At 35.0% G+C, this 24,696-nt stretch overlaps 1 protein-coding gene across 4 annotated transcripts in view; it reads right to left on the bottom strand.

Annotated features, from left to right (window-relative positions):
- The window catches only part of PTBP2 (polypyrimidine tract binding protein 2), an 89,724-nt gene that overhangs the window by 44,383 nt on the left and 20,645 nt on the right, over window positions 1-24,696 (bottom strand). For all 4 annotated transcript variants that reach the window (XM_047724661.1, XM_047724660.1, XM_047724659.1 and 1 more), the window contains exon 3: window positions 18,744-18,819. In XM_047724661.1, the coding sequence (XP_047580617.1) occupies window positions 18,744-18,819 (76 nt within the window). The remainder of the gene's footprint in view (window positions 1-18,743; window positions 18,820-24,696) is intronic.

Genomic DNA, 24,696 nt, shown 5'->3' on the forward strand with positions numbered 1-24,696 from the left:
GTGGGATTTATTCCTGGGCTGCTAGGTTGGTTCAACATGCACATATCAACCAACATGCACATATCAACCAACATGATACGATATATTAATAAAAGAACAAGAAACATGAGATACTCTCAATTGATAGAGAAAAAGTATTTGACAAAGTACAGCATCCTTTCTTGATTAAAACTTCACAGTGTAGGGTTAGAGGGAACATACCTCAATATCATAAAAGCCATCTAAGAAAAACCCATATAATGAGAATATCATTATAAATGGAGAAAAACCAAGAGCTTTTCCCCTAAAGTCAGGAAGATGGCAGGGATGTCCTCTATCACCATTGCTATTCAACATAGTACTAAAAGTCCTAGCCTCAGCAATCAAGACAACAAAAGAAATAAAAGGCATCCAAATCAGCAAAGAAGTCATGAAACTCAAATTCTTTGCAGATGATATATCACATTTTATGTGGAAAACCCAAAATTCTCCACTTCAAACCTGCTAGGACTCATACAAGAATTCAGTAAAATGGCAGGATATAAAAATCAATGCACAGAAATCAGTTGCATTTCTATAAACCAACAAGACAGAAGAAAGAAAGTAGGGAGTTGAACCCATATACAATTGCAATTGCACCCAAAATCATAAGATACCTAGGGATAAATCTAACGAAAGGGGAAAAGAATCTGTGCTCACAAAACTATAGAATACTCATGAAAGAAATTGAGGAAGATACAGAGAAATGGAAAAACATTCCGTATTCACAGATTGGAAGAACAAATATTGTGAAAATGTCCATGCTACCAAGAGCAATCTACACATTTAATGCAATCCCTACCAAAGTACTATCAACTTTTTTTACAAAATGGAACAAATAATCCTAAAATTTGTATGGAAACAGAAAAGCCCCTGCGTGGCCACAGAAAGGCTGAAAAAGAAAACCAAAGCTGCGGGCATCACAATGCCCAACTTCAAGCTCTATTACAAAGCTGTAATCATCAGACAGCATGGTACTGGCATAAAAACAGACACACAGATCAGACACACAGATCAATGGAACAGAATAGAGAGCCCAGAAATGGACCCTCAACTCTATGGTCAACTAATCTTTGACAAAGCGGGAAAGAATGTCCAATGGAAAAAAGACAATCTTTTCAACAAATGGTGTTGGGAAAATTGGACAACCACATGCAGAAGAATGAAAATGGACCATTTCCTTACACCACACACAAAAATAGATTCAAAAATGGATGAAAGACCTAAATGTGAAACAAGAATCCATCAAAATTCTTCAGGAGAACACAGGCAGCAACCTCTTCAACCTCAGCCATAGCAATTTCTTCCTAGACACATCGTCAAAGGCAAGGAAAGCAAGAAAAATTAACGATTGGGACTTCATCAAGATCAAAAGCTTTTGCACAGCAAAGGAAACAGTCAACAAAACCAAAGACAACCAACAGAATGGGAGAAGGTATTTGCAAATGACATATCAGATAAAGGGCTAGTATCCAAAATCTACAAAGACCTTATCAAACTCAACACCCAAAGAACAAATAATCCAAGGAAGAAAGCAGAAGAATGAACAGACATGTCTCCAAAGAAGACATCAGATGGCTAACAGACACATGAAAAAGTGCTCAACATCACTCGGCATCATGGAAATACAAATCAAAACCACAATGAGATCCACCTCACACCAGTCAAAATGGTTACAATTAGCAATCAGGAAATGACAGATGTTGGCGAGGATACAGAGAAAGGGGAACCCTCCTATACTGTTGGTGGGAATGCAAGCTGATGCAGCCACTGTGAAAAACAGTATGGAGATTCCTCAAAAAGTTGAAAATAGAGCTACCCTCTCATCCAGCACTACTGGGTATTTATTCCAAAGATACGATGTAGTGATCAGAAGGGGCAAGTGCACCCCAATGTTCACAGCAGCAATGTCCACAATAGCCAAACTATGGAAAGAGCCTAGATGTCCATCAACAGATGAATGGATGAAGAAGATGTGAGATAGATAGATAGATAGATGAAAAGGAATATTATGCAATCATCAAAAAATGAAATCTTGCCATTTGCAACAACATGGGTGGAACTACAGGGTATTATGATAAATGAAATAAGTCAATCAGAGAAAGACAATTATCATATGATCTCACTGACATCAATGTGGAATTTGAGAAACAAGTCAGAGGAGCATAGAAGAAGAAAGGAAAAATGAAACAAGACAAAACGAGAGGGGAGACAAACCGTAAGAGACTCAATCTCAGGGGTGGAGGATGGTGGGAGGGATGGGGAGTCTAGGGGATGGACATTGGGGAGGGTACGTGCTACGGTGAGCGCTGCGAATTGTGTAAGACTGATGAATCACAGACCTATACCCCTGAAACAAATAATACATTATAGGTTAATAAAAAAATATATAAATAAAAACCAAAAAAGAAAAGAATATAAAATGAGGGAATGTGGACTTTTTAATCATATGACTAAGCATACTTCCATATATAAAAACACTCCATGCTGTGAAGTGTGTAAACCTGGTGATTCACAGACCTGTACCCCTGGGGATAAAAATGCATTATATGTTTATAAAAAATTTTTTAAAAATTAAAAAATTAAAAAGAAAAAAACACTCCATACCTGGAAAAGAAAAAGGACACAAGAAAATATATAGCCCATATTAGTTCATGAAACACATAGGCCATATTATTAGCCTATCAGAGAAGTAAGAAAGTCAGGGTGTCTCTGGGTTATAGATCTGTGATTTCTCAGAAGACAAAGTACAATAACTTGGACTTCTTTCCATGATCTTTTCCCTTCCACTCCCCAGGTAAACCCACAAACTTTTGGTTTGTGAATGTAAAACCAGTAATAATTAAAATGATTTCAAAGAACCAAAGCAACCACAATGTAGTAATGCTTTTATTCATGCATATAGGTTGTATATAAATTATAGAAATCTCTAATCACATTTTCCATATGTTATTCAGCCTTCTTAAAGCCTTATGCTTAAGATGTTCTTCCTAAATTCAAAATATGTTTAAAAAAAAAAAAAAAAGTAAAAACTATTTCTATTTGAATACTTCCCGAGTGGTTTTCTACCTCAATTCTATAGTGAACATCTTCACCTCTGATCAGTCTATCCTTTCCTTGACTGACCTTTGCTCTTCAGTGGTATTTACCTACAGTTTTGACATAAACGGTCTAATTTGTCATTTGTTAAATCCATCCATGATCAAAATACTGTAAGCCCTTTCACACTTACCAATCTCTCTGTTCTCACAACATCCTTAACAATTCATTTCTTGTTTTCTTACTTCCCTGATTCATTTTACAGCTGCTTCAAACCCTCTGCTTATGTACTCATTCCCAGTAATAGCTGGGAGTTCCTCAAGCCGTTTTGGCCCCCAAGTCTTAGCTTCACTTGCTCATATGAACACTCTAGCACTTCTGTCTCAAAACCCAACTTCTCATTTAATTTGTAAATCTATTATTTTAGTCCCACTCATTCACCAATATTCTAATTCTATGCTTCCAACTATGTATCAACCTGAAGTACAACATTTCAAAACTTTATACTTCTACTTATTTATATAGTAGAAACTAACAAAATGTAAGTACATTCTCAATCTCTTAAGTCTTTCACACTCAAGCATTTATAAAGAGCACTGGTAGCATCCATTATCAAATGCGAAACTGAAAAGAAAAACAGTTTCAATTCCAAGCAGTTTTAAGTTAGACTTCAGGGAAAAGCATAATGTTATAGAAGCTGTTGGCTTTAGAAAAAATAAAAAATCAAAAGAATATGAGTTATGAAAAATGAGTGTCTGTACATTTTACTTTCCTATTTGGGAAAGCAGAAATTTAAAAAAGGGTTAACTAGAAATGCAGGTATATTCAGAGAGAGATTTCTGTTATTCTGCTAGTTGTTTAGTCAAGACTACTAACAGCCACCACACAAAAAAACCTTAGGTTTACTGTAAAAACTGGCTGTAAATGCATTTTTAAGAAGCTGCACAGCCCACTTGTCAAAAGCACCTTATGCGTGAGCTAGAAAAAATAGACACCTAGACTAAACTAGAAGTCTCGTGCTGAAATACTTTCAAACCATTATAACAAAATGAGATGACATTACATAAAAATGTCTTCACAAAGAAGTTAAAATGAAAACCCCAGAGTTCTGAGTACCATATATCAGAATCCATGGAATGATTTCAGTTCTTTCACATAAAGCAAAATGTCACACTTTCAGCAATAATAAATCCTGCTATTATAGAATAACAATTAGCAGCACTGACAGAAATATATGTGACTTAACTTAAAGGAATATTACATATCCACAGCTATAAAGAAATGACTCAAAAAATTTTACAGTTGTCAAGGCTCCTTCCCACTAACAAATAGTTACAAACTCCTTTCAATAAAATCCAATCTCAATACTAGTTGGAGCTAGTTGTTTTCTTTTTTAATGTTTCACTTTTATTTCTGAAGGAACTAATGCTTTACAATTTAATCTTAATACACTAACTTAGTAGATATTTACCTGAGACTAAGGTTCTAATGACATTAACTTTTGTTACTTCTAAAATTATTTTTTTGACACAAAAACTAGGTAGGTATATACTGAGAAAGAAAGTCTAGACAGATAATGGAAAGGCCACTGAGATAGATTTTTTTAGAAACAAAATTCTATAGTAAGGTAAATTTGAGGAAACATTTTGAATAAATCTGGAATATAACAATGAAATGCTGTTCTGTATCTGATAACCATAGAAGTTTCTTTATAATATGGTCTATAAAAGTACCTTTTTTGAGACACTTAGAAGACAATAGCATATTTTTCCAGGCAAGTGTAATCACTAGTTCTTAAAGGTCTTTTTTGCCATTTGCTCTTATATGCGACAATATTCAAATCAGATGCTAAGAACATAAACAGATTCTCATCTTTTTATGTTAAGGGGAAAAAAATCTTAAAACTCCATGTTTCCAGTGTGAATAAAGGTAAAATAAATTGAATGCATATAAATTTATGTTAAAACAAGGCTTTAAGGAATATTATTCCATCATTCCAAGACTCAATTCATTTTTTGGTCATAAAATACATTAAGTATCATTCCTAAACATGCTTTTAACAGACAGTTCTTTCCACCAAAAACAAATCCCCTTTTCCACTATCTTCCCTTTGTTAATGGGACTATCATCCATCAACCCATCAAGTCTAAGCCCAAACTAATACTTCTCCCAAACTAGTCTATTTCCAAATAACTCAGAAGTTATAATTTCTTGATACATCATTTCCTCCATATTCTAAGAACCTAAAACTGAGGACACTTAATATCTCTGGAGCAGATTATTGTTAAAAGTGTTTAACTGCCCTATGTACAGCAGTGACCCCCCACCCCCCACACACACACACGAAATACAGATGGAAGAAAAATCCTTTCTAAAATGTAAATCTGGTAAAGTTTAAAGTCCTCAACAAATCAAATCCTATATCCAAACCCCTACCTATCTGGACTCAACTTCAGTCATTCCCCCCCTCATATTTCACATTCCAGCCAAAAAAACCCAAAAAAACAAAAAACAAAAAACTAAGGGTAGTTCATGATTCCCAGAGATAGCCTACTGTTTCAAATTTTGGATTGCACAACTTAGTTAATTGATATGGAACATGTCCAATACTGCAGAGAATTCCCTTGTACTTCTTGTTAATCCCAACACCCACCATAGGCAACATTTATACTTAAAATGGATTATCTGTTCTTTATAAAACTTTATAAAAATGGAATCACAGATTCATTTCAGTGATTTCTGTTTTCTGTCTGGCTTCTTGTGCTTCATATATTGTCTTAATATTCACTCATGTTTTTGTGTTTATTAATAGTCATTCCTTTGTTACTAATTAGTACTCTACTATATGATTATACCACAATTCATTGACCCATCTTCCTATTCTGTGTCACAGACATTTGGTAATTTCAAGTTTGGGACCATAATGAAGGAAGTTTTTTATATACATATTGTACAAGTCTCCTTCATTGGGTAAAAACCTAGATGTAGAAGTACTGGATGATAGGCCATGTTTATGTTTAACTTTCTAAGATACTGCCAAGCTGTTTTCCAAACTATTTTACACTTTTACCAGCCATGGTGAATTGTTCCATTTGCTCTATATCTGCATCATTTATGTTGCCAATCTGTTTAACTTTTGCCAAGATTCTAGTTGGCGTGACAAGATACCTCATAGCAGTTATAACTTGTTTTTTCTTGAGGACTAGTACGTATTTTCATGTGCTCATTAGCCAGTCATATACCTTCTTTTATCTATTTCAAAAAGTAGGCTATTTGTATTTTAGATGTGAAAGAATTATTTCAAAGAAAGAAAGAATTCTTTATATACTCTGCAGAGAAGTCCTTTGTCAAAAATATGTATTAATATGTGAATATTAGTATCTTTTCCCAATCTGTGACTTGCCTTTTCATTATCTTAACAACATCTTCTGATGAGAAGGTTTTCATTTAGGTAAGATGTGGAGTTTATAAACTATTGCTTTATGGGTAGTGGTTTTCGTGTCTTCCCTAATAAATCTTTACCTCAAGTTGTGAATGTATTCTATAATTATTTTTAAAAAGCTTTTACATTTCATTTTTTAGATTTAGGTATATATTCATCTATTATTTCTGTACTGTATTAAGTAATTTGAGTTTCTTTTTTTCATATGTGTTTCCAACTTTCTGGCACCATTTCTCCAACTGAATGACCAAGACACCTTTGTAAGTAATCAGTGGACCTTAAATGTAGGTGTTTACTTCTGCACACTATTCTGTAAATACTCATCTTGCTAATATTAAACTGTTTGCTTACTACAAGTCTACTGTGAATCTTGAAATTAGATCATGTTGACTTTTTTCTTTTGGAAATGGTTTTATTTAGTTCATCTAGATTCTTTTTTATTTCCACATAAATTTTAGAATCCACTTGTCAATTTCAATTTAAAAGCCTGTTGAGCTTGACTGACTTTAAGATTCAATTCCATTCAATTTAGGAGAAAATGGCATTTTAACATATTGAGCTTTCTGATTCATGAACATGGTTTCTTTCTCACTTAGGTCTCTAATATCTCTCTGCCATGTCTTGTATAGTTACTGGTGTTAATGTCTCCCACATTATTTGTCAAATTTATTCCTTAATATTTTGTCTCAGATTTTTGTAAATGCATTTTTAAATTTTCATTTTCCAATAATTAGCTAATAATATCAGGAAACTATTTTTGTATAATGAACTTTATTATGTAACCCTTCTAAATTCAGTGATCAGTTCTATGAAATATTTTGTAGATTCCTTTGGGTTTTTTATTTTAAAAATCATGGTGGCACAACACTAATGGACTAGAGTGTATTATGCTAAGAAAAGTAAGTCAGAGAAAGACAAATATGTGATTTCAATCATATGTGGAAGTTAAGAAATGAAACAGATGAACAAGGGGAGGGGAAGGAAAAATAAAATAAGATAAAAACAGGAAGGCAAACCATCAGAGAGTGTATAGTTAAGAGAACAAACTGAGGGTTGCTAGAAGGGAAAAGAGTAGAGGGATGGGATAAATGGGTGATGAATATTAAAGAGGACACTTACTGGGATGAGCACTGGGTATTATATGTAAGTGATGAATCATTAAATTCTGAAACCAATACTACACTTTATGTTAACTAACTTAAATTAGTTGAATTTAAATTTTTAAAAAACTACATAGCAATAGTTGAATGGCAAGTTTATACAAAGTCAGATATTTAAAAATAGTAACCAAATATCATATGCAGTATTGTGAATTGCCAGACTTACACTTCTCTGTAATTAATAAACAAATGTAATAAATAAATATAATAAAATTAAACTCAATTTCAAAATAAAAACAAAAATGCTAACTGTGAATAAGATAGTTTTACTTCTACCTTTTTAAGATTTATGGTTTTTATTCTACATGCGCTTATGTAAGCAAAAAAGCTGGAAAAATTGTGAACACAGAAATCCTTACTTCATTCCTGTTTAATTCAAGAAAAAACATTCAGTATTTCACTATTAAAGAATGGAATTTGTTTTAGGCTCTTATTAGACCTTTATTCTCCTTGTGGAAGTTCCCTTATCTTGCTAGTTTTCTAAGATTTTTATCATGAATGAATGTTGTATTTTTCAAATGCTTTTTCTCTATTGACATGAAATTTTTTTCTTCTTCATTCTATTATTGTGATAAATTATACTGAGTTCACTTGCAAATGTTAAACCTTACAATCCTCCAGTAGGCCTCAATTAATAATTATGGAATTATTATTTACATATTGCTGGATGTGATCTGCTAACATTTTGTTAAGAATGTCTGCATTTGACCAATATCCTTGATGAACACAGATGCAAAAATTCTCACCAAAATACTAGCCAATAGGACTCAACAGTACATTAAAAGGATTATTCACCACAACCAAGTGGGATTTATTCCAGGGCTGCAGGGTTGGTTCAACATCCGCAAATCAATCAATGTGATACAACACATTAATAAAAGAAAGAACAAGAACCATATGATACTTTCAATAGATGCTGAAAAAGCATTTGACAAAGTACATCATCCCTTCCTGATCAAAACTCTTCAAAGTGTAGGGATAGAGGGCACATACCTCAATATTATCAAAGCCATCTATGAAAAGCTCACCGCAAATATCATTCTCAATGGAGAAAAACTGAAAGCTTTTCCGCTAAGGTCAGGAACACAGCAGGGATGTCCATTATCACCACTGCTATTCAACATAGTACTAGAAGTACTAGCCTCAGCAATCAGACAACAAAAGGAAATTAAAGGCATCCAAATCGGCAAAGAAGAAAAACCATCACTCTCCACAGATGATATGATACTATATGTGGAAAACCCAAAAGACTCCACTCCAAAACTGCTAGAACTTGTACAGGAATTCAGTAAAGTGTCAGGATATAAAATCAATGCACAGAAATCAGTTACATTTCTCTACACCAACAACAAGAAAGAAGAAAGAGAAATTAAGGAGTCCATCCCATTTACAATTGCACCCAAAACTATAAGATACCTAGGAATAAACCTAACCAAAGAGACTAAGAATCTATACTCAGAAAACTATAAAGTACTCATGAAAGAAATTGAGGAAGACACAAAGAAATGGAAAAATGTTCCATGCTCCTGGATTGGAAGAATAAATATTGTGAAAATGTCTATGCTACCTAAAGCAATCTACACATTTAATGCAATTCCTATCAGAGTACCATCCATTTTTTTCAAAGAAATGGAACAAATAATCCTAAAATTTATATGGAACCAGAAAAGACCTCGAATAGCCAAAGGAATATTGAAAAAGAAAGCCAAAGTTGGTGGCATCACAATCCCGGACTTCAAGCTCTATTACAAAGCTGTCATCATCAAGACAGCATGGTACTGGCACAAAAACAGACACATAGATCAATGGAACAGAATAGAGAGCCCAGAAATAGACCCTCAACTCTGTGGTCAACTAATCTTCGACAAAGCAGGAAAGAATGTCCAATGGAAAAAAGACAGCCTCTTCAATAAATGGTGTTGGGAAAATTCGACAGCCACATGCAGAAAAATGAAATTGGATCATTTCCTTACACCACACACGAAAATAGACTCAAAATGGATGAAGGACCTCAATGTGAGAAAGGAATCCATCCAAATCCTTGAGGAGAACACAGGCAGCAACCTCTTCGACCTCAGCCGCAGCAACATCTTCCTAGGAACATCACCAAAGGCAAGGGAAGCAAGGGCAAAAATGAACTATTGGATTTTATCAAGATCAAAAGCTTTTGCACAGCAAAGGAAACAGTGAACAAAACCAAAAGACAACTGACAGAATGGGAGAAGATATTTGCAAAAGACATATCAGATAAAGGGCTAGTGTCCAAAATCTATAAAGAACTTAGCAAACTCAACACCCAAAGAACAAATAATCCAATCAAGAAATGGGCAGAGGACATGAACAGACATTTCTGCAAAGAAGAAATCCAGATGGCCAACAGACACATGAAAAAGTGCTCCACATCACTCGGCATCAGGGAAATACAAATCAAAACCACAATGAGATATCACCTCACACCTGTCCGAATCGCTAAAATTAACAAGTCAGGAAATGACAGATGCTGGCGAGGATGCGGAGAAAGGGGAACCCTCCTACACTGTTGGTGGGAATGCAAGCTGGTGCAACCACTCTGGAAAACAGCATGGAGGTTCCTCAAAATGTTGAAAATAGAACTACCCTATGACCCAGCAATTGCACTGCTGGGTATTTACCCTAAAGATACAAACGTAGTGATCCGAAGGGGCACGTGCACCCGAATGTTTATAGCAGCACTGTCTACAATAGCCAAACTATGGAAAGAACCTAGATGTCCATCAACAGACGAATGGATAAAGAAGATGTGGTATATATACACAATGGAATACTATGCAGCCATCAAAAGAAATGAAATCTTGCCATTTGCGACGACGTGGATGGAACTAGAGGGTATCATGCTTAGCGAAATAAGTCAATCGGAGAAAGACAACTATCATATGATCTCCCTGATATGAGGGAGAGGAGATGCAACATGGGGGGGTTAAGAGGGTAGGAGAAGAGTAAATGAAACAAAATGGGATTGGGAGGGAGACAAACCATAAGTGACTCTTAATCTCACAAAACAAACTGAGGGTTGATGGGGGGAGGGGGGTTGGGAGAGCGGGGGTGGGGTTATGGACATTGGGGAGGGTATGTGCTATGATGAGTGCTGTGAAGTGTGTAAACCTGGCGATTCACAGACCTGTACCCCTGGGGATAAAAATATATGTTTATAAAAAATAAAATTTAAAAAATTAATTTAATTTAAAATTTAAAATAAAATTAAAATGTCCATACTCAAAAAAAAAAAAAAAAAAAAAGAATATCTGCATTTATGGCCACAGTGGCCAAGTTGTGGAGGGAACCAAGATGCCCTTCAATGGACGAATGTATAAGGAAGATGTGGTCCATATACACTATACACTATGGAGTATTATGCCTCCATCAGAAAGGATGAATACCCAACTTTTGTATCAACATGGATGGGAATGGAAGAGTCAAGCAGAGAGAGTCTATTATCATATGGTTTCACTTATTTGTGGAGCATAAGAAATAACACGGAGGACATGGGGAGATGTAGAGGAGAAGGGAGTTGAGAGAAATTGGAGGGGGAGATGAACCCATGAGAGACTATGGACTCTTGAAAAATCTGACGGTTTTGAAGGGGCGGGGAGTGGGAGGTTGGGGGAGCATGGTGGTGGATATTATGGAGGGCACATATTGTATGGAGCACTGGGTGTGGTGCATAAACAATGAATTCTGTTACACTGAAAAGAAATTAAATTTAAAAAAAAAAAAAGAATGTCTGCATTTGAGGGTGGTGGGGTTATGGACATTGGGGAGGGTATGTGCTATGGTGAGTGCTGTGAAGTGTGTAAACCTGGAGATTCACAGACCTATACACCCAGGGCTAATGATACATTATACATTAATAAAAAATTTAAAATTAAAAAAAAAAGAATGTCTGCATTTATGTTAATAAAATATATTAGTTTGAAACCTTGACTCCTTACATCTTCTTTGTTAGATTTTGGCATCAGTTACCAGCATCATAAAGTAGAATTTGCAGTATTCCCTGCTTCTCTATTTTCTGAAAAAGTATACTGAAGAAAAAGTATACTTTGAAGCTTCATACCTGACTGAAATCACCTATGCCTGGAGTAATCTTCATGGAGAAATTTTAAGTTCAATTTTTGTAACAGACACAGAGCTAATCTGTATTTATTATGGAGTTTATATCACCTTTGATAAATTAGGTTTCTAAAGGATTTTGTCTATTTCACCTAAGTTGCTGAATTTATTGGCATTGTTGCTGTTTGTAATATTGCCTTATTTTCCTAATAACATTCTGTAGGATCTGTAATGGTACCTCTACTTTCATTCTTGATATCGGTATTATAGTTTTGATAGAGGATTATTAAACTTTTTGCCTAATATAAGCCTTTTCTAATATAAGTATATAGGTGTAGACATATTTCCCCCCACGTACTTTCCTGCATTATAGCTAACAAATTTGTTTTTTTTAAACATTTTATTTATTTATTTGACAGAGAGAGAGATCACAAGCAGGCAGAGAGAGAGGAGGAAGCAGGCTCCCTGTAGAGCAGAGAGCCTGATGCGGGGCTCGATCCCAGGACTCTGGGATCATGACCTGAGCCGAAGGCAGAGGCTTTAACCCACTGAGCCACCCAGGCGCCCCACCAACAAATTTTGATATATTTTCACTTTTATTCAGTCAGAAAGATACCCTTATCCTTTCTTAATTCATGTATTGTTCAGAATTACATAGTTCAATTTCTAAATTATTTTGCAATTTCTTAGATCTCTTACTGTTTTTGATTCCTACTTAAATTTCACTATAATCAGATACTACATGAGCTCTCAGCCATTTGAAATCTATTGAGTTTATTTTATGTCCTAAAATATAGTCAGTCTATCACAGTGCTATGTACACTTGAAAAGTTATTCTGAAGTCAGGGTACAGTTTCCTGAATATGAGTTAAGTCCAGCTAAAGGACAACACTGTTCAAATCCTCTATGTATCTATTTTAAAGATCTACTTGTCCTATCAATTACTGTTAAATCAACTTATTTTAAAATATCCAACAATGATTATAGATTTCTCTCTTTAGCTTTATATATTTAATAAATGCTAAAGTTCTGTTATTACAGTATACAAACGTTTTCCAATATATTAACCCTTTAAACACACAAAAGATGCTTTTTTAGTGTCTGGTAATACTCCTTGTCTTGAATTCTACTGACTGAAGTTAAAATAATCTCAACTTTCTTGTGCTTGTTGTTTGCACAGATATTACTTTCCACCCTTTTTACTTTCATTCTGTGTCTTTCTACCTCAGTCTGACTCTAGTAATAGGTACTACAGTTAGCACCAGTCTGACAATCCAGTCTGACAATCTCTGCCTTTAATTGGACTTCTTAGATCAGTAATGTCTGAAAGAAATGTTCAGCAAATCACAATCTTAAATATTCTATTAACCACATCAAAAAGTAAAAAGGAATAAAGTTAATTTTAATAATATATTTCAGTTCAATATATCTGAAATACTACCATATCAACATACAATCAATATTTTAAAAAATGAAGTATTTTGCATTCTTACTACTTCTGATTACTACATCTTTGAAACACACATGCACCAGACATACATCTCAAGTGGGAATAGCACATTTCAAGTGCTCATGGCTTCATATAGCTAACTAGTGATTACTACACTAGAATAAGATTTGGGGGGGATTTTTTGCCAGTTTACTTTTAAACATTAGTTTTGTGTTTAGAGATTAGTTTAACATCTATTTTTTAAACTACCCAGTGTTTTTGGTGGTGTTCTTCTTTTGCATTTTGATAGTATTCCATTTTAAACTGTCTATGGGCTTTTTCTTTTTAAAGAACCCTTTTGAGGTTTATTCACATACAATAAGCCACATATATTTAAGACATACAATTTGACAAGTTTTGATATATGCACACATCCATGAAATCTTCTCTAAGAAATACTAAAAGTATACATATCCCTCACCCCCAAATTTCCTTTTACTCTTCGCAACCATGTCCCCCTTGCACTTCCCCACACCCAAATCCAAACTGCTTTAGTTTGCATTTCCTTGCATTCTTTATAAATGGAATCATACTCCTTTTTCCCACTTCTTTCACATAGCACAATTATTTGGAGATTTATCCCTCCTACTACATATCAGTAGCTCACTCTAGGCGAGTCTGGCTGGCTCATTTGGTAGAGCATGAGACTCTTCTTGATCCTGAGGTCATGAGTTCAAGCCCCACGTTGGGCGGAAAATAGATTATTCTCTAGGATTGAGTGGTATTTCATGATATACAATGGAATACAATGCCAAAACTACAATCTATTTATTCAGCTGCCAGTGGACATCTAGATTGTTTTATTTAGGCTTTGGGTATTACAAAAAAAGCTACTATGAACATTCATCTTAGTTTTTTAGTTTTTTTTTTAAAGTGAACATATGCCTTCATTTCTCATGCATAAATGCCTAAGAGACAAACAGCTGGATCATTTCATAGATGTTTAAATTTTAAGAAATGGCCTGATTATTTGCCCAAGTAGTTCTACAAGTTTACATTTCCAACAGTATATGAGCTATGGTTCATCCACATCCTTTCCAATACTTTTAAATCTTTTCAATCTTTTAAATTTTAGCATTGTATTAAGGGGTAATGTTACCTCACTTAAGTTTTAACCTACATTTCTCTAATGATTAATACTTGAGCATCTTTTTCATGTGCTTATTTGCCATATGTTTTTGCTGAACTATCAAGTACTTTTGCCAATTTATTACATTGGATTGTTTAGAGTTTTAGAGCTTATACAGTCCAAATTTATATATACCCTGGATCAAAGTTCTTTATCAGCTATATGCTTCAAAAAGATGTTCAGATATTCTATGGCTTATCTTTTCATTCTACTATCAATGTCTTTCGAAATACTTCAAATTTTAGAAACTCACAAAGTCCCATTTGTTCTTTTTAGATTACACTTTTAGGGTCCTAACCCAAAGTCATAAAGATTTTCTACTATGTCTTCTAGAAGCTTTATAATTTTAGATTTTATTTACATCATGTATGGCCCTCTTAGAGCTAATTCTTAACTATGGTATGAGATATAGATCCAACTTTGTTTTTTTGTTTTGTTTAAACATATGGCTACCTTAGTCAAAAACTAACTGTCTATAATTATACAGGTTTATTTCTGGATTCTGTTCTGTTCTATTTATCTTCTTTATGCCAATGTGACATTGTTTTGACTACTCAGCTTTATAATAACGTTTGAAAATAGAAAATCAGTCCTCCAACTTTCTCTCTATTCACGTTTTTCACATTGAACTATACTTCGTTGTATTTTTTTTTTTTTTTGGCGATTATCTCAATATACAACCTTAACAGAATCTACATTAGAGTTAATATTCTATCATTTCATATAAAAAATAAAAACCCTATAACTGTAAAATCCTATTTTCACTTAGTGCTAACTGTTGTCCTAAGAACATCTACATATATAAATAAACCATATAATACAAAGGTTTTTTTTTTAATGTACATAAATAGTCTTTCAAAGAAATTTAAAGGAATAAAAAAGTCTTTTTAATTTACACACACATTTGCCATTCCTGGTACTCCTGGTTACTTCCTGCAAATCCAAGTTTTTACATAGTGTCACTCTATTCAATCTAAAGTTAGCTCCCCCCCTTTAGTAAAGGTGTTGGTCACCTGTGAAATGGCTTTTTCCTGACTGTAAGATTTGCTCTTTATCATTAGTTTTCAATATTTTGACTATTACATGCCTAAGTATGGTTCTTTTTATTTATCCAACTTGATATTTTTCTTAAAATTTTAGAAGTTTTCCACCATTACTACTTGAACTAATATACTTGGCTGCATTCTGTTTACTTTCTCACTGGAACTCCAATTATACATGTATTAGACAGCTTATACATGTATTAGACTGATTCATTTTCTTCTCTCTGGGAAACTTAATTTCTATCCATGTGTATTCAAGTTCAATAACTTTTTTTCAGTTGTCTCCAGTCTGTTAGCCCCAGTGAGTTTTTTTTTTTTTTAAAGATTTTATTTATTTATTTGACAGAGAGAGATCACAAGTAGACAGAGAGGCAGGCAGAGAGAGAGAGAGAGAGAGGGAAGCAGGCTCCCTGCTGAGCAGAGAGCCCGATGCGGGACTCGATCCCAGGACCCTGAGATCATGACCTGAGCCAAAGGCAGCGGCTTAACCCACTGAGCCACCCAGGCGCCCCCCAGTGAGTTTTTCATCTCAAATATATTTCAGAGATTTCTATATGCTACCTCTCTTTTCTCTCTTAACACATCCCTCTATGTGTTCACTCACTACATAGTATTTTCCTATACAGCTTTAAAAATATTTATAGTCCTTGTCTGTTAATTTCATTATCTATCATTTTGGTGTCTGCTCCTATTTAATGCTTCTCTACTTTATGGAATGTTGATGCTTTCCATAATCTGTGATTTTTAATGGTGGATATTGTGAATGACAATGGTGGATATTATGAATGACAGTTCACAAAATGAAGACTGAATTATGTCTTCCTTAGGGGGTACTGTTTGGTTTAGGCAAGCAATTAAAATTACTGGTGATCCTTAATGTGTTGTCAGGCTAAACTATCTCAGTTTCTTAACTTAGTCTTAAGGTTGGCACTTAATATAGCGTGTGATCCATTCTCTACAAGACTGGGCTTTCTGTAGTCTAAATTAAATGCCTGAGTTTCTCGCCAAGATGTCTGCATTCTGACTTTCTAGAACTCTAAGGTCTCAGAACACTAAACAACCTTTTGGAACCACCATTCTAGCTCTCAGCCCCAAAGCAGCTCAGTTCTGACAAACCATGCGGAGTTCTCAACCTGCACACAGGCAGCCCAGCTATTATTCAAAAATGCTCAACCAAATGAATCCCCACACTGAATTCTGATCCCTGCTCTATGCTTAAACCTCTGGACAGCTACCTTTTCTAGGACCCTTCTCCACAAGTCCCAGATGTCTGAACAGCTCTGAATTCCAATCTGTCTTTCTGGCTCAGTAAGTAAGACTTCCGTACTCTCCTTAGATTCCCCTTTCCTGTGCTATATAACCCAAGGAAGAAAGCCAAAGTGATTATGGGATTCACCTCATGTGATAATGATCTTATTCCCTTCTTTCAGAGATCATTATCTACTACTGTCTGTTCATTAATTCCAGACAACAGTTTCCCAATATACTTTATACAATTTCATAGTTTTTCATTTTGGAGGGCATCTCAGGGGGAGAAGGGAAGGCTATTACCAGTTATTCTGTCATAGCCCTACATATTAATTTTTAAAATGTTTCAACTATTCATCACTACATATATTGTTTTAAAAAAATGAAACTAGCAAAACAGCATTATAGACATTTGAACCTGTTTAATTATTTGTATACCATACTTTGACTATCAAAAAACTATGGCCTAGTGACTTTGTTTTATAATCATGGAAAAGTCAATAATAATGATGTGTGGGCAAATTCATTTTCACACCATTATGACTGTATTTGGTAAGTACTTCATTAACTGAACTGCCAGGCATGTGCATGTGCGTGCCGAAGTGTACATAACATAAGCAATAGCTACCTAAAGTAAATCAAAATGCTTCTAGTCTTTTACAACCCTTTTACTACCCAATACAATTAATTCCTCAAGCAAGTAATTCACGAAAGGAACTCTGATTTTAGGTAAACAATGTAAAATGCAGGGTTATAAGGTAAACTAATTCAGTTGTTGTTGTCGTCGTCGTCATCATCATCAGATTCAAATTTTGGTCCATAAAACTAAACTAGAGTTTACATTTGTTTAGACAGACATTACAAACAACTAACAATGTTATTTCACACATATACAAGAAAAATATCCTAAGTATGGAGATCATAGGGAGAGAACATTAAGGAACTCAATTCAAACAATTAAAATATTATTAGAGCAAAGAAAAAAGAGTGAAAACACACAAAAAAAGACAACTATGTAGCTGAATCTTTTTATTTTTATTTAGTTGGGCTTTAGAGCTTGTGGGATGCAGAATACTTAAAACACAGTAATTCCCTTTATCTGCACTTTTGTTTTCCATGGTTTCAGTTACCAGTTGTCAATCACAGCCCAGAAGCAGACCTTCTGAGATACTGTACCTTAACACCGTATCACAATGCCTGCATCATTCACCTAGCTTCATCTTATCACACAACCATTTCATCATCTCACATCATCTTAGGAAGACAAAGGGTAAGTACACCCTTCATAATACTATACTGTTATCACTGTTCCATTTTTAGTTGTTGTTAATCTCTTAATATGCCCAATTTATAAACTAAGCTTTATCATAGGTATGTATGTATAGGAAAAAGCATAGTATATTTAGGGTTTTATACCACCTGCAGTTTCAGGCATCCACTGTGACTCTTAGAACATATGCCTCAGGGAAGTGGGGCGGGCAGGGGGGTGGTGAGGACTATGTAAAAAATATTCTAAGACACGCAAACACAAAAACTAAAAACAAAAGTACAAAAGGGCAAGAATGGGAGGATTTAGAACATGAAAGAAAAAGGTTTATATTTTTGTGATTAAAAAAAGCAATAAGGGGCCGCCTGGGTGGCTCAGTGGGTTAAAGCCTCTGCCTTTGGCTCAGGTCATGATCCCAGAGTCGTGGGATCGAGCCCCACATCGGGCTCTCTGCTCAGCAGGGAGCCGGCTTCCTCCTCTCTCTTTGCCTGCCTCTCTGCCTACTTGTGATCAGTCTGTCAAATATATAAATAAAATCTTAAAAAAAAAAAAATAAAGGCAATAAGACTTAGGTACTTGCCCACAGAAGTCACCAAGTTTAGGTTTTTTACTTTAACACATTCTTTACACACTTTACACAATTTTTTACACATATATACTCTATTAAAATTTTACTCTGCAGCATTTCAACAGAAACATTTAAAACGCTTAACATAAATTAGAAAAGGCTATTCTCATAAAAGACTATAAATTTTAGTTTTAATATTCTGCCCCATAAAATGGCAAATAATTAAGCAACACTGTTGAGAAAGAAACACTTACCTGTAACCACCATGCTGCTCATATTAGAGTTTGGACTACTGAGAACACTGCCTGAGAGTAGTTCGTCAGATCCTCTCTATAAAAAAACAAAAACACATTAGCATAAGACATCTTTAATTTTAAAAATATGAACCTGTGGGGCGCCTGGGTGGCTCAGTGGGTTAAGCCTCTGCCTTCAGCTCAGGTCATGATCCCAGGGGCCTGGGATTGAGTCCCGCATCAGGCTCTCTGCTCAGCGGGGAGCCTGCTTCTCCTCATCTCTCTCTGTCTCTCTGCCTACTTGTGATCTCTCTCTCTCTGTCAAATAAATAAGTAAAATCTTTAAAAAAAAAATATGAACCTGTCACTTATCTGTATTTTTCAAATATTCACTGAAAAACAAATGTGAGCTGTTATACTATTGGGGAATAGCTTAAAATTTCAACCCCTAAAAAAGAAAAATTAACTCTACGTTATTGTCAATCTTTCTCCCTTTTCCACAAAGCCAAAACTTTTTCCTTCTTTCCTTTCACCTAAGTATTGGTTCACTATCAACAAGAAAAATGTTTTCTTTTTGTGCTTTTATTTTTTAAGAGCAGTTTTAGGTTTACAATAAAAATGAGAAGGCAGCAACAGATATTTCTATATATTCCCGGTCCCCAAACATACATTGTGTCCCTCATTATCAAAACCTCCCAGCACAGTGGTACAGTTATTACCAAGGATCAACTTGCAATGACACATCATAATCAATGAAAATTCAGTTTACCTGAGGGTTCACTCTTGATCTGTACATTCAATGGGTTTGAACAAATATACAATGACATATTTCTATCATTACTGTGTTGTATACAGTGTTTTCACTGCCCTAAAAAAATTCTCTATGCTCTGCTCTATTCATCCTTCCCCCAACCCTATCCCTGGTGAGGGAGAGTTACTTTAGAAAATAGTTTGGAAGTTTTATAAAACAAATATACTCTTACCACACAATCCAACAATTGTGCACCTTGGTATTTACCCAAAGGAACTGAAAATTCAATGTACACACAAAAACCTGCACGGAGATATTTATAGCAACCTTATTCATAGTTGTCAAGACTTGGGTGCAACCAAAAGTCTTTCAGTAGATTGAATGAATAACTAAACGGTGGTACGTCCAGACAACGGGATATTTTTCTGAAGTAAAACAAAACAGGCTATCAAACCATGAAAAGATAAGGAGAAACCTTAAATCCATGGAATTAATTTTTCTTTAGAGCGTTAACTGTGTCTCAATTCATTCTTTTGCAAGTGGATGTCCAATTGTTTTCAGCAGCATTCGTTAATGAGACTGTATTTGCTCCATGATATTGCATTTGAGCCTTTGTCAAAGATAAGTCAACTGTATTTACAGGGGGCTCTACACTGGGCTCTCTATTCTGTTCCACTGACCTATTTGTCTATTTTTTCACCAGAAAAAAAAATCTCTTGATTATTGTAGCTTCATGGTAAGTGCTGAAGTTGAGTAGTGTCAAACCTACAGTCTTGTTTTTCCTCAATATTGTGTTGGCTATTCTGTATCTTCTGTGCCCCCCGCAACCTGCCCAGAAACTTCAGAAACCACTTGCTGATATCCACAAAATAACTTGCTCTGATTTTGAATGGGACTACATTAAATCTATAGATCAAGATGGAAAGAACTGACATCTTGACACTATTGAGTCTTCTTATCCACAAACATGGACTATCTCTCCACTTATTTTGGGTTTTATTTCATTCATCAGAATTTTGTAGTTTTCCTCACAAAGATCTTCTATATTTTGTGTTAGATTAATACCCAGCTATTTCATTTTCTGGGATGCGGTCAAGAGTATCGTGTTTTAGGCAATGCTGTTGGGACCCCTCTCACTCTTGAGAGCTTTTTCTGTATCTTCACTTAATACACTTCAATCACTTTAAAAAAAAAAAAAAGTATTTTTTTCATTTCAAACTGCATTTGTTCACCACTGATACATAGAAAAGCAACTGACTTGTATATTAACTTTGTATCTTGCAATAGTGCATTAGTTCCAGAATTTTTGTCATTTCTTTCAGATTTTCTACACAGGCTATCACGTCATCTGCGAACAATAATTTTGTTTTGCTTCTTGATCTGTATACCTTTTGTCTCCTTTCCTTGCCCTACCACATCAGCAAAAACTTCCAATAGAATGTTTAAAGGAACTGATGAGAGGGAATGTCCTTGCCTCCTACCTAATCTTAGTGCTGAGTTTCTGCACATTAAGTATGATGTTAGCTGTAGTTTCTTTGTAGAGTTTTTTAAAGATTTTATTTATTTGTCAGAGATCGCTCACACACAAGCACAGGGAGTGGCAGGCAATGCAGGCAGAGGGAGAAAACAGGTTCCCTGCCAAGCAGAGAGCCCGATGCAGGGCTCCCTCCCAGGACCCTGGGATCATGACCTGAAAAGGCAGATGCTTAATTGACTGAGCCACCCAGGTGCCCCGTAGACGTTTTTTCATCAAGCTGAGGAAGTTCTCCTAAAACTGGAAACTACTTCTAGCTTTTATAAATGGATGCTGGATTCCGTCAAATGCTTTTTCTGCATCTATTGCTATTATCACGTGATTTTTTTCTTTTTCTGGACTGTTGATGTGAGAGATTATCCTAATTTTCATTGTTTTTACAGCCGAGAATGCCAATACAGCATTAAGAAAAGGTGCTCATAGTTTAGCTTCCACCTACCAGCTATGTAACTAGGAAATTACTTAACTATCCTAAGCTTCCTCATTCATAACATGGAGAGAACATTTATATCAAAATCCTTGGGATTAAATGTTATGATACACAAACATTGATTACCAGACAGCATGCCTGGCCCACATGGGCAGTGTTCACTATAATATTCCCAAGTGCCAACCAAGTACAGGGCGCACATGTAATTGTTGACTAAATAAGTGAATGAATGCTTATTAACAATTGCCTAGTTCTCAAAAAACAAAGACTCCCATACTTTTCAAAAGTATACCTGAATTCTTTTCAATACATCTTATCAGTTTGCTTTTTAGATGTGTGAGTCAAAATGCTTCCATCCCAGTGGATTCCTAAGTCTGGAGATGAGGAGTGAGGAATCTTAGATCTACTGAAGTATAAAAGAAAGCTTGTAATCCTGATGTGATGCATGCAGGACACCCTCTCCTTCCTACAATGCATGTAGGAAGTATGTAGGAAATAGGAATGACAAATCTTGTTGATTTCTTAAAGAAAAAGAAAAAAAAATCCTTTATTTGTGGGCTTTTTTTCTCCCTCAAATGATTTCACACATGCTGCTACAAGAGCAGGTTTAACAGCCTTCATATCTGAGTCAGCAGAATATCAAGTTATTTGAAATTCTGGATATTACCAAAATTACTGAAAATGTTTATAAACTTTTTTTTAAATTATGTTGGGCTTTCCACTGAGTATAATGCTCACCAGTTTTATGCTCAAAATAAGTGATTCTATTGTACTGAAAATATTAATGTTTCCACATTAACTGATGGCACAGTTTTACTTGATCTATCTTGGCATAGACACTTAAACTGGAAGAGAGATAAAAATCGAATGACTCAGGGCTCCTGGGTGGCTCAGTTGGTTAAAGCCTCTGCCTTCAGCTCAAGTCATGATCCCAGGGTCCTGGGATCAAGCTCAGCATTGGGCTCTCTGCTCTACAGGGAGCCTGCTTCCCTTCCTCTCTCTCTGCCTGCCTCTCTGCCTGCCTGTGATCTCTGTCTGTCAAATAAATAAATAAAATCTTTTTAAAAAAATCAAATGACTCAACAAAATAGTGATTGATAGATGTTCCACAGTAGTAACAGCTGAAACGGAATTAAAACTTAAATTTGGGGGCGCCTGGGTGGCTCAGTGGGTTAAGCCACTGCCTTCGGCTCAGGTCATGATCTCAGGATCCTGGGATCGAGTCCCGCATCAGGCTCTCTGCTCAGCAGGGAGCCTGCTTCCCCCCCTCTCTCTGCCTGACTCTCTGCCTACTTGTGATCTCTCTGTCAAATAAATAAATAAAATCTTTAAAAAAAAAACAAAACAAAACTTAAATTTGGATTAACAATCTCTACTAAAAATATGTATTCTCAAAATTCACCTAAGATGGATGTCAAGTGATGGTAGATTCAATTAAAAAAGGAAATTAAGTGTTAAGATAGACACTGGTGTCCCTTTTTAAATCTGACCACGATACTTTTTCTCCTGTGTAACAAAAATAACCATTTCGTGAGAAGTGAACATCCCACAAATCAGGAAAATGTTAATATGCAAAGATACGATCTGCATGTAAAAGAAAAAAAATAGGTGTAAAAAATAGTATGAGTAGAAAAATTAAATGACATTTTATATTCATTCCAGTATTTGAAAGGTTTCTAAGTACCATCTACCACTCCCAGGTAGAAGGCCTGCTGAAGCTACCTGGAAGGCAAGCAAGAACTGAAGACTGAGGTATGTTGACTAGAGTCCCTGGGCTCTGCTAGGTTTCAGGACTGAGAACTGCCCAAAGACTTTCTTCTCTGGAGAGCTAAAAGTCATGGGGGCAAGGATGCCAACCAACATCAAGTTCATGAGAAAAGCTAGATTCTCAGAAAAGCAGGTACTCAGTGAGTATTTCTTTAAACACAGAGGTGCTGCCAAGGAGACGTGCACTGGGTGCTAGCTACCTACCAGAAGCTGTGGGGAAGCATTAACTCATACAACGCAATAAAAATACAGACTACGGATGGCAATGATACACTGAAAGGGTCAATAAAAAACAAAATTGAGTTTTAAACAAAAGAACAGACAAACCTCAGTGTGAGAATAGCCAAAGGAAAAAATAAACAGCACAAATATATATTATCAGACCATGCAGACAAGAACAAAAGCTTAGAAAATAATGAAGCAACAAGGTGAAAGAAAGCTGGAGCAGTGAATAACCTCATCAAGGAGACTGATACCATTTTCTTAAACCAGCAGGACTTTAGCTTATGAGAAATAAACTTGTCTATTTATAACACTATGTTCTGCATTTAATACAGTAACTTAGCCTTCACCCTAACATATATTTACCTAAAATGTAAAGAAATGGCACTGTAATTTTAACTGGCTATCTTTATAAAGGGGGAGGGGAGGAGGAAAGAAAAAAGAAAAAAAGAAATTGGATCCGTAATACAATACACAAAAAATAATTTTCTGATGAATTAGAGACCATTGTAAAAGGCAAAACTTTAAAAATTTTTGTAATGTATGAAAATATCATCATGATCTGAATATGTGGGACTTTTTAAATTAAAACACAAGAAAATGAACCATGAAAACTACTAATAAATTCTCCTACAGGGTGGCCACAAAATCTCTGTAAAAGAAACTGTATCCCAACAAGAGATAAAAACTTAAAAACCATTATTAGAGACTGCTTTAAAGATTCCCAACAATCAACAGCTAAGATTCCCAAAAGAACAAGGGAAATATTTAAATGGGTAGAAAAAGAACACATAAATAATTTTAATTATGATGGCACAGAGAATTGTAACCATATTAAAACTCTATCCATTAAATTAGCAGCTTTTGTTCATCAAAACACAGCATTAAGAAATGCCAAGGAAAACTACCAACTAGGAGAGAATATCAGCAACACATATAACCAATAGAAAATCAGTAACAATAATACATTAAAAAAACTACAAAACTGGTTAAATTCAAATTTTTATTAGGTAAAGATACAAGTAGGTATTTGACAAAATTTCACAAAAGTAGAAACACTAACGGCCATAAACATATTGAGGGAAAAATAAAGATGTAATACTTCACTAATAATTAGGAAAATATAAAGAAAGACCAAAGAAAATATTACACACTAAAATGTTAAAAATTAATGAATTTAATGCTTGACCAAGGGATGATGAGAATGTGAAATGGCAAGAACTCTTATATACTAATGTTAACATAAATTGGAGCAATACTCTGAAAAAAA

Source organism: Lutra lutra, chromosome 4 (genome assembly GCF_902655055.1).
Source record: "Lutra lutra chromosome 4, mLutLut1.2, whole genome shotgun sequence".
Lineage (NCBI taxonomy): Eukaryota > Metazoa > Chordata > Mammalia > Carnivora > Mustelidae > Lutra > Lutra lutra.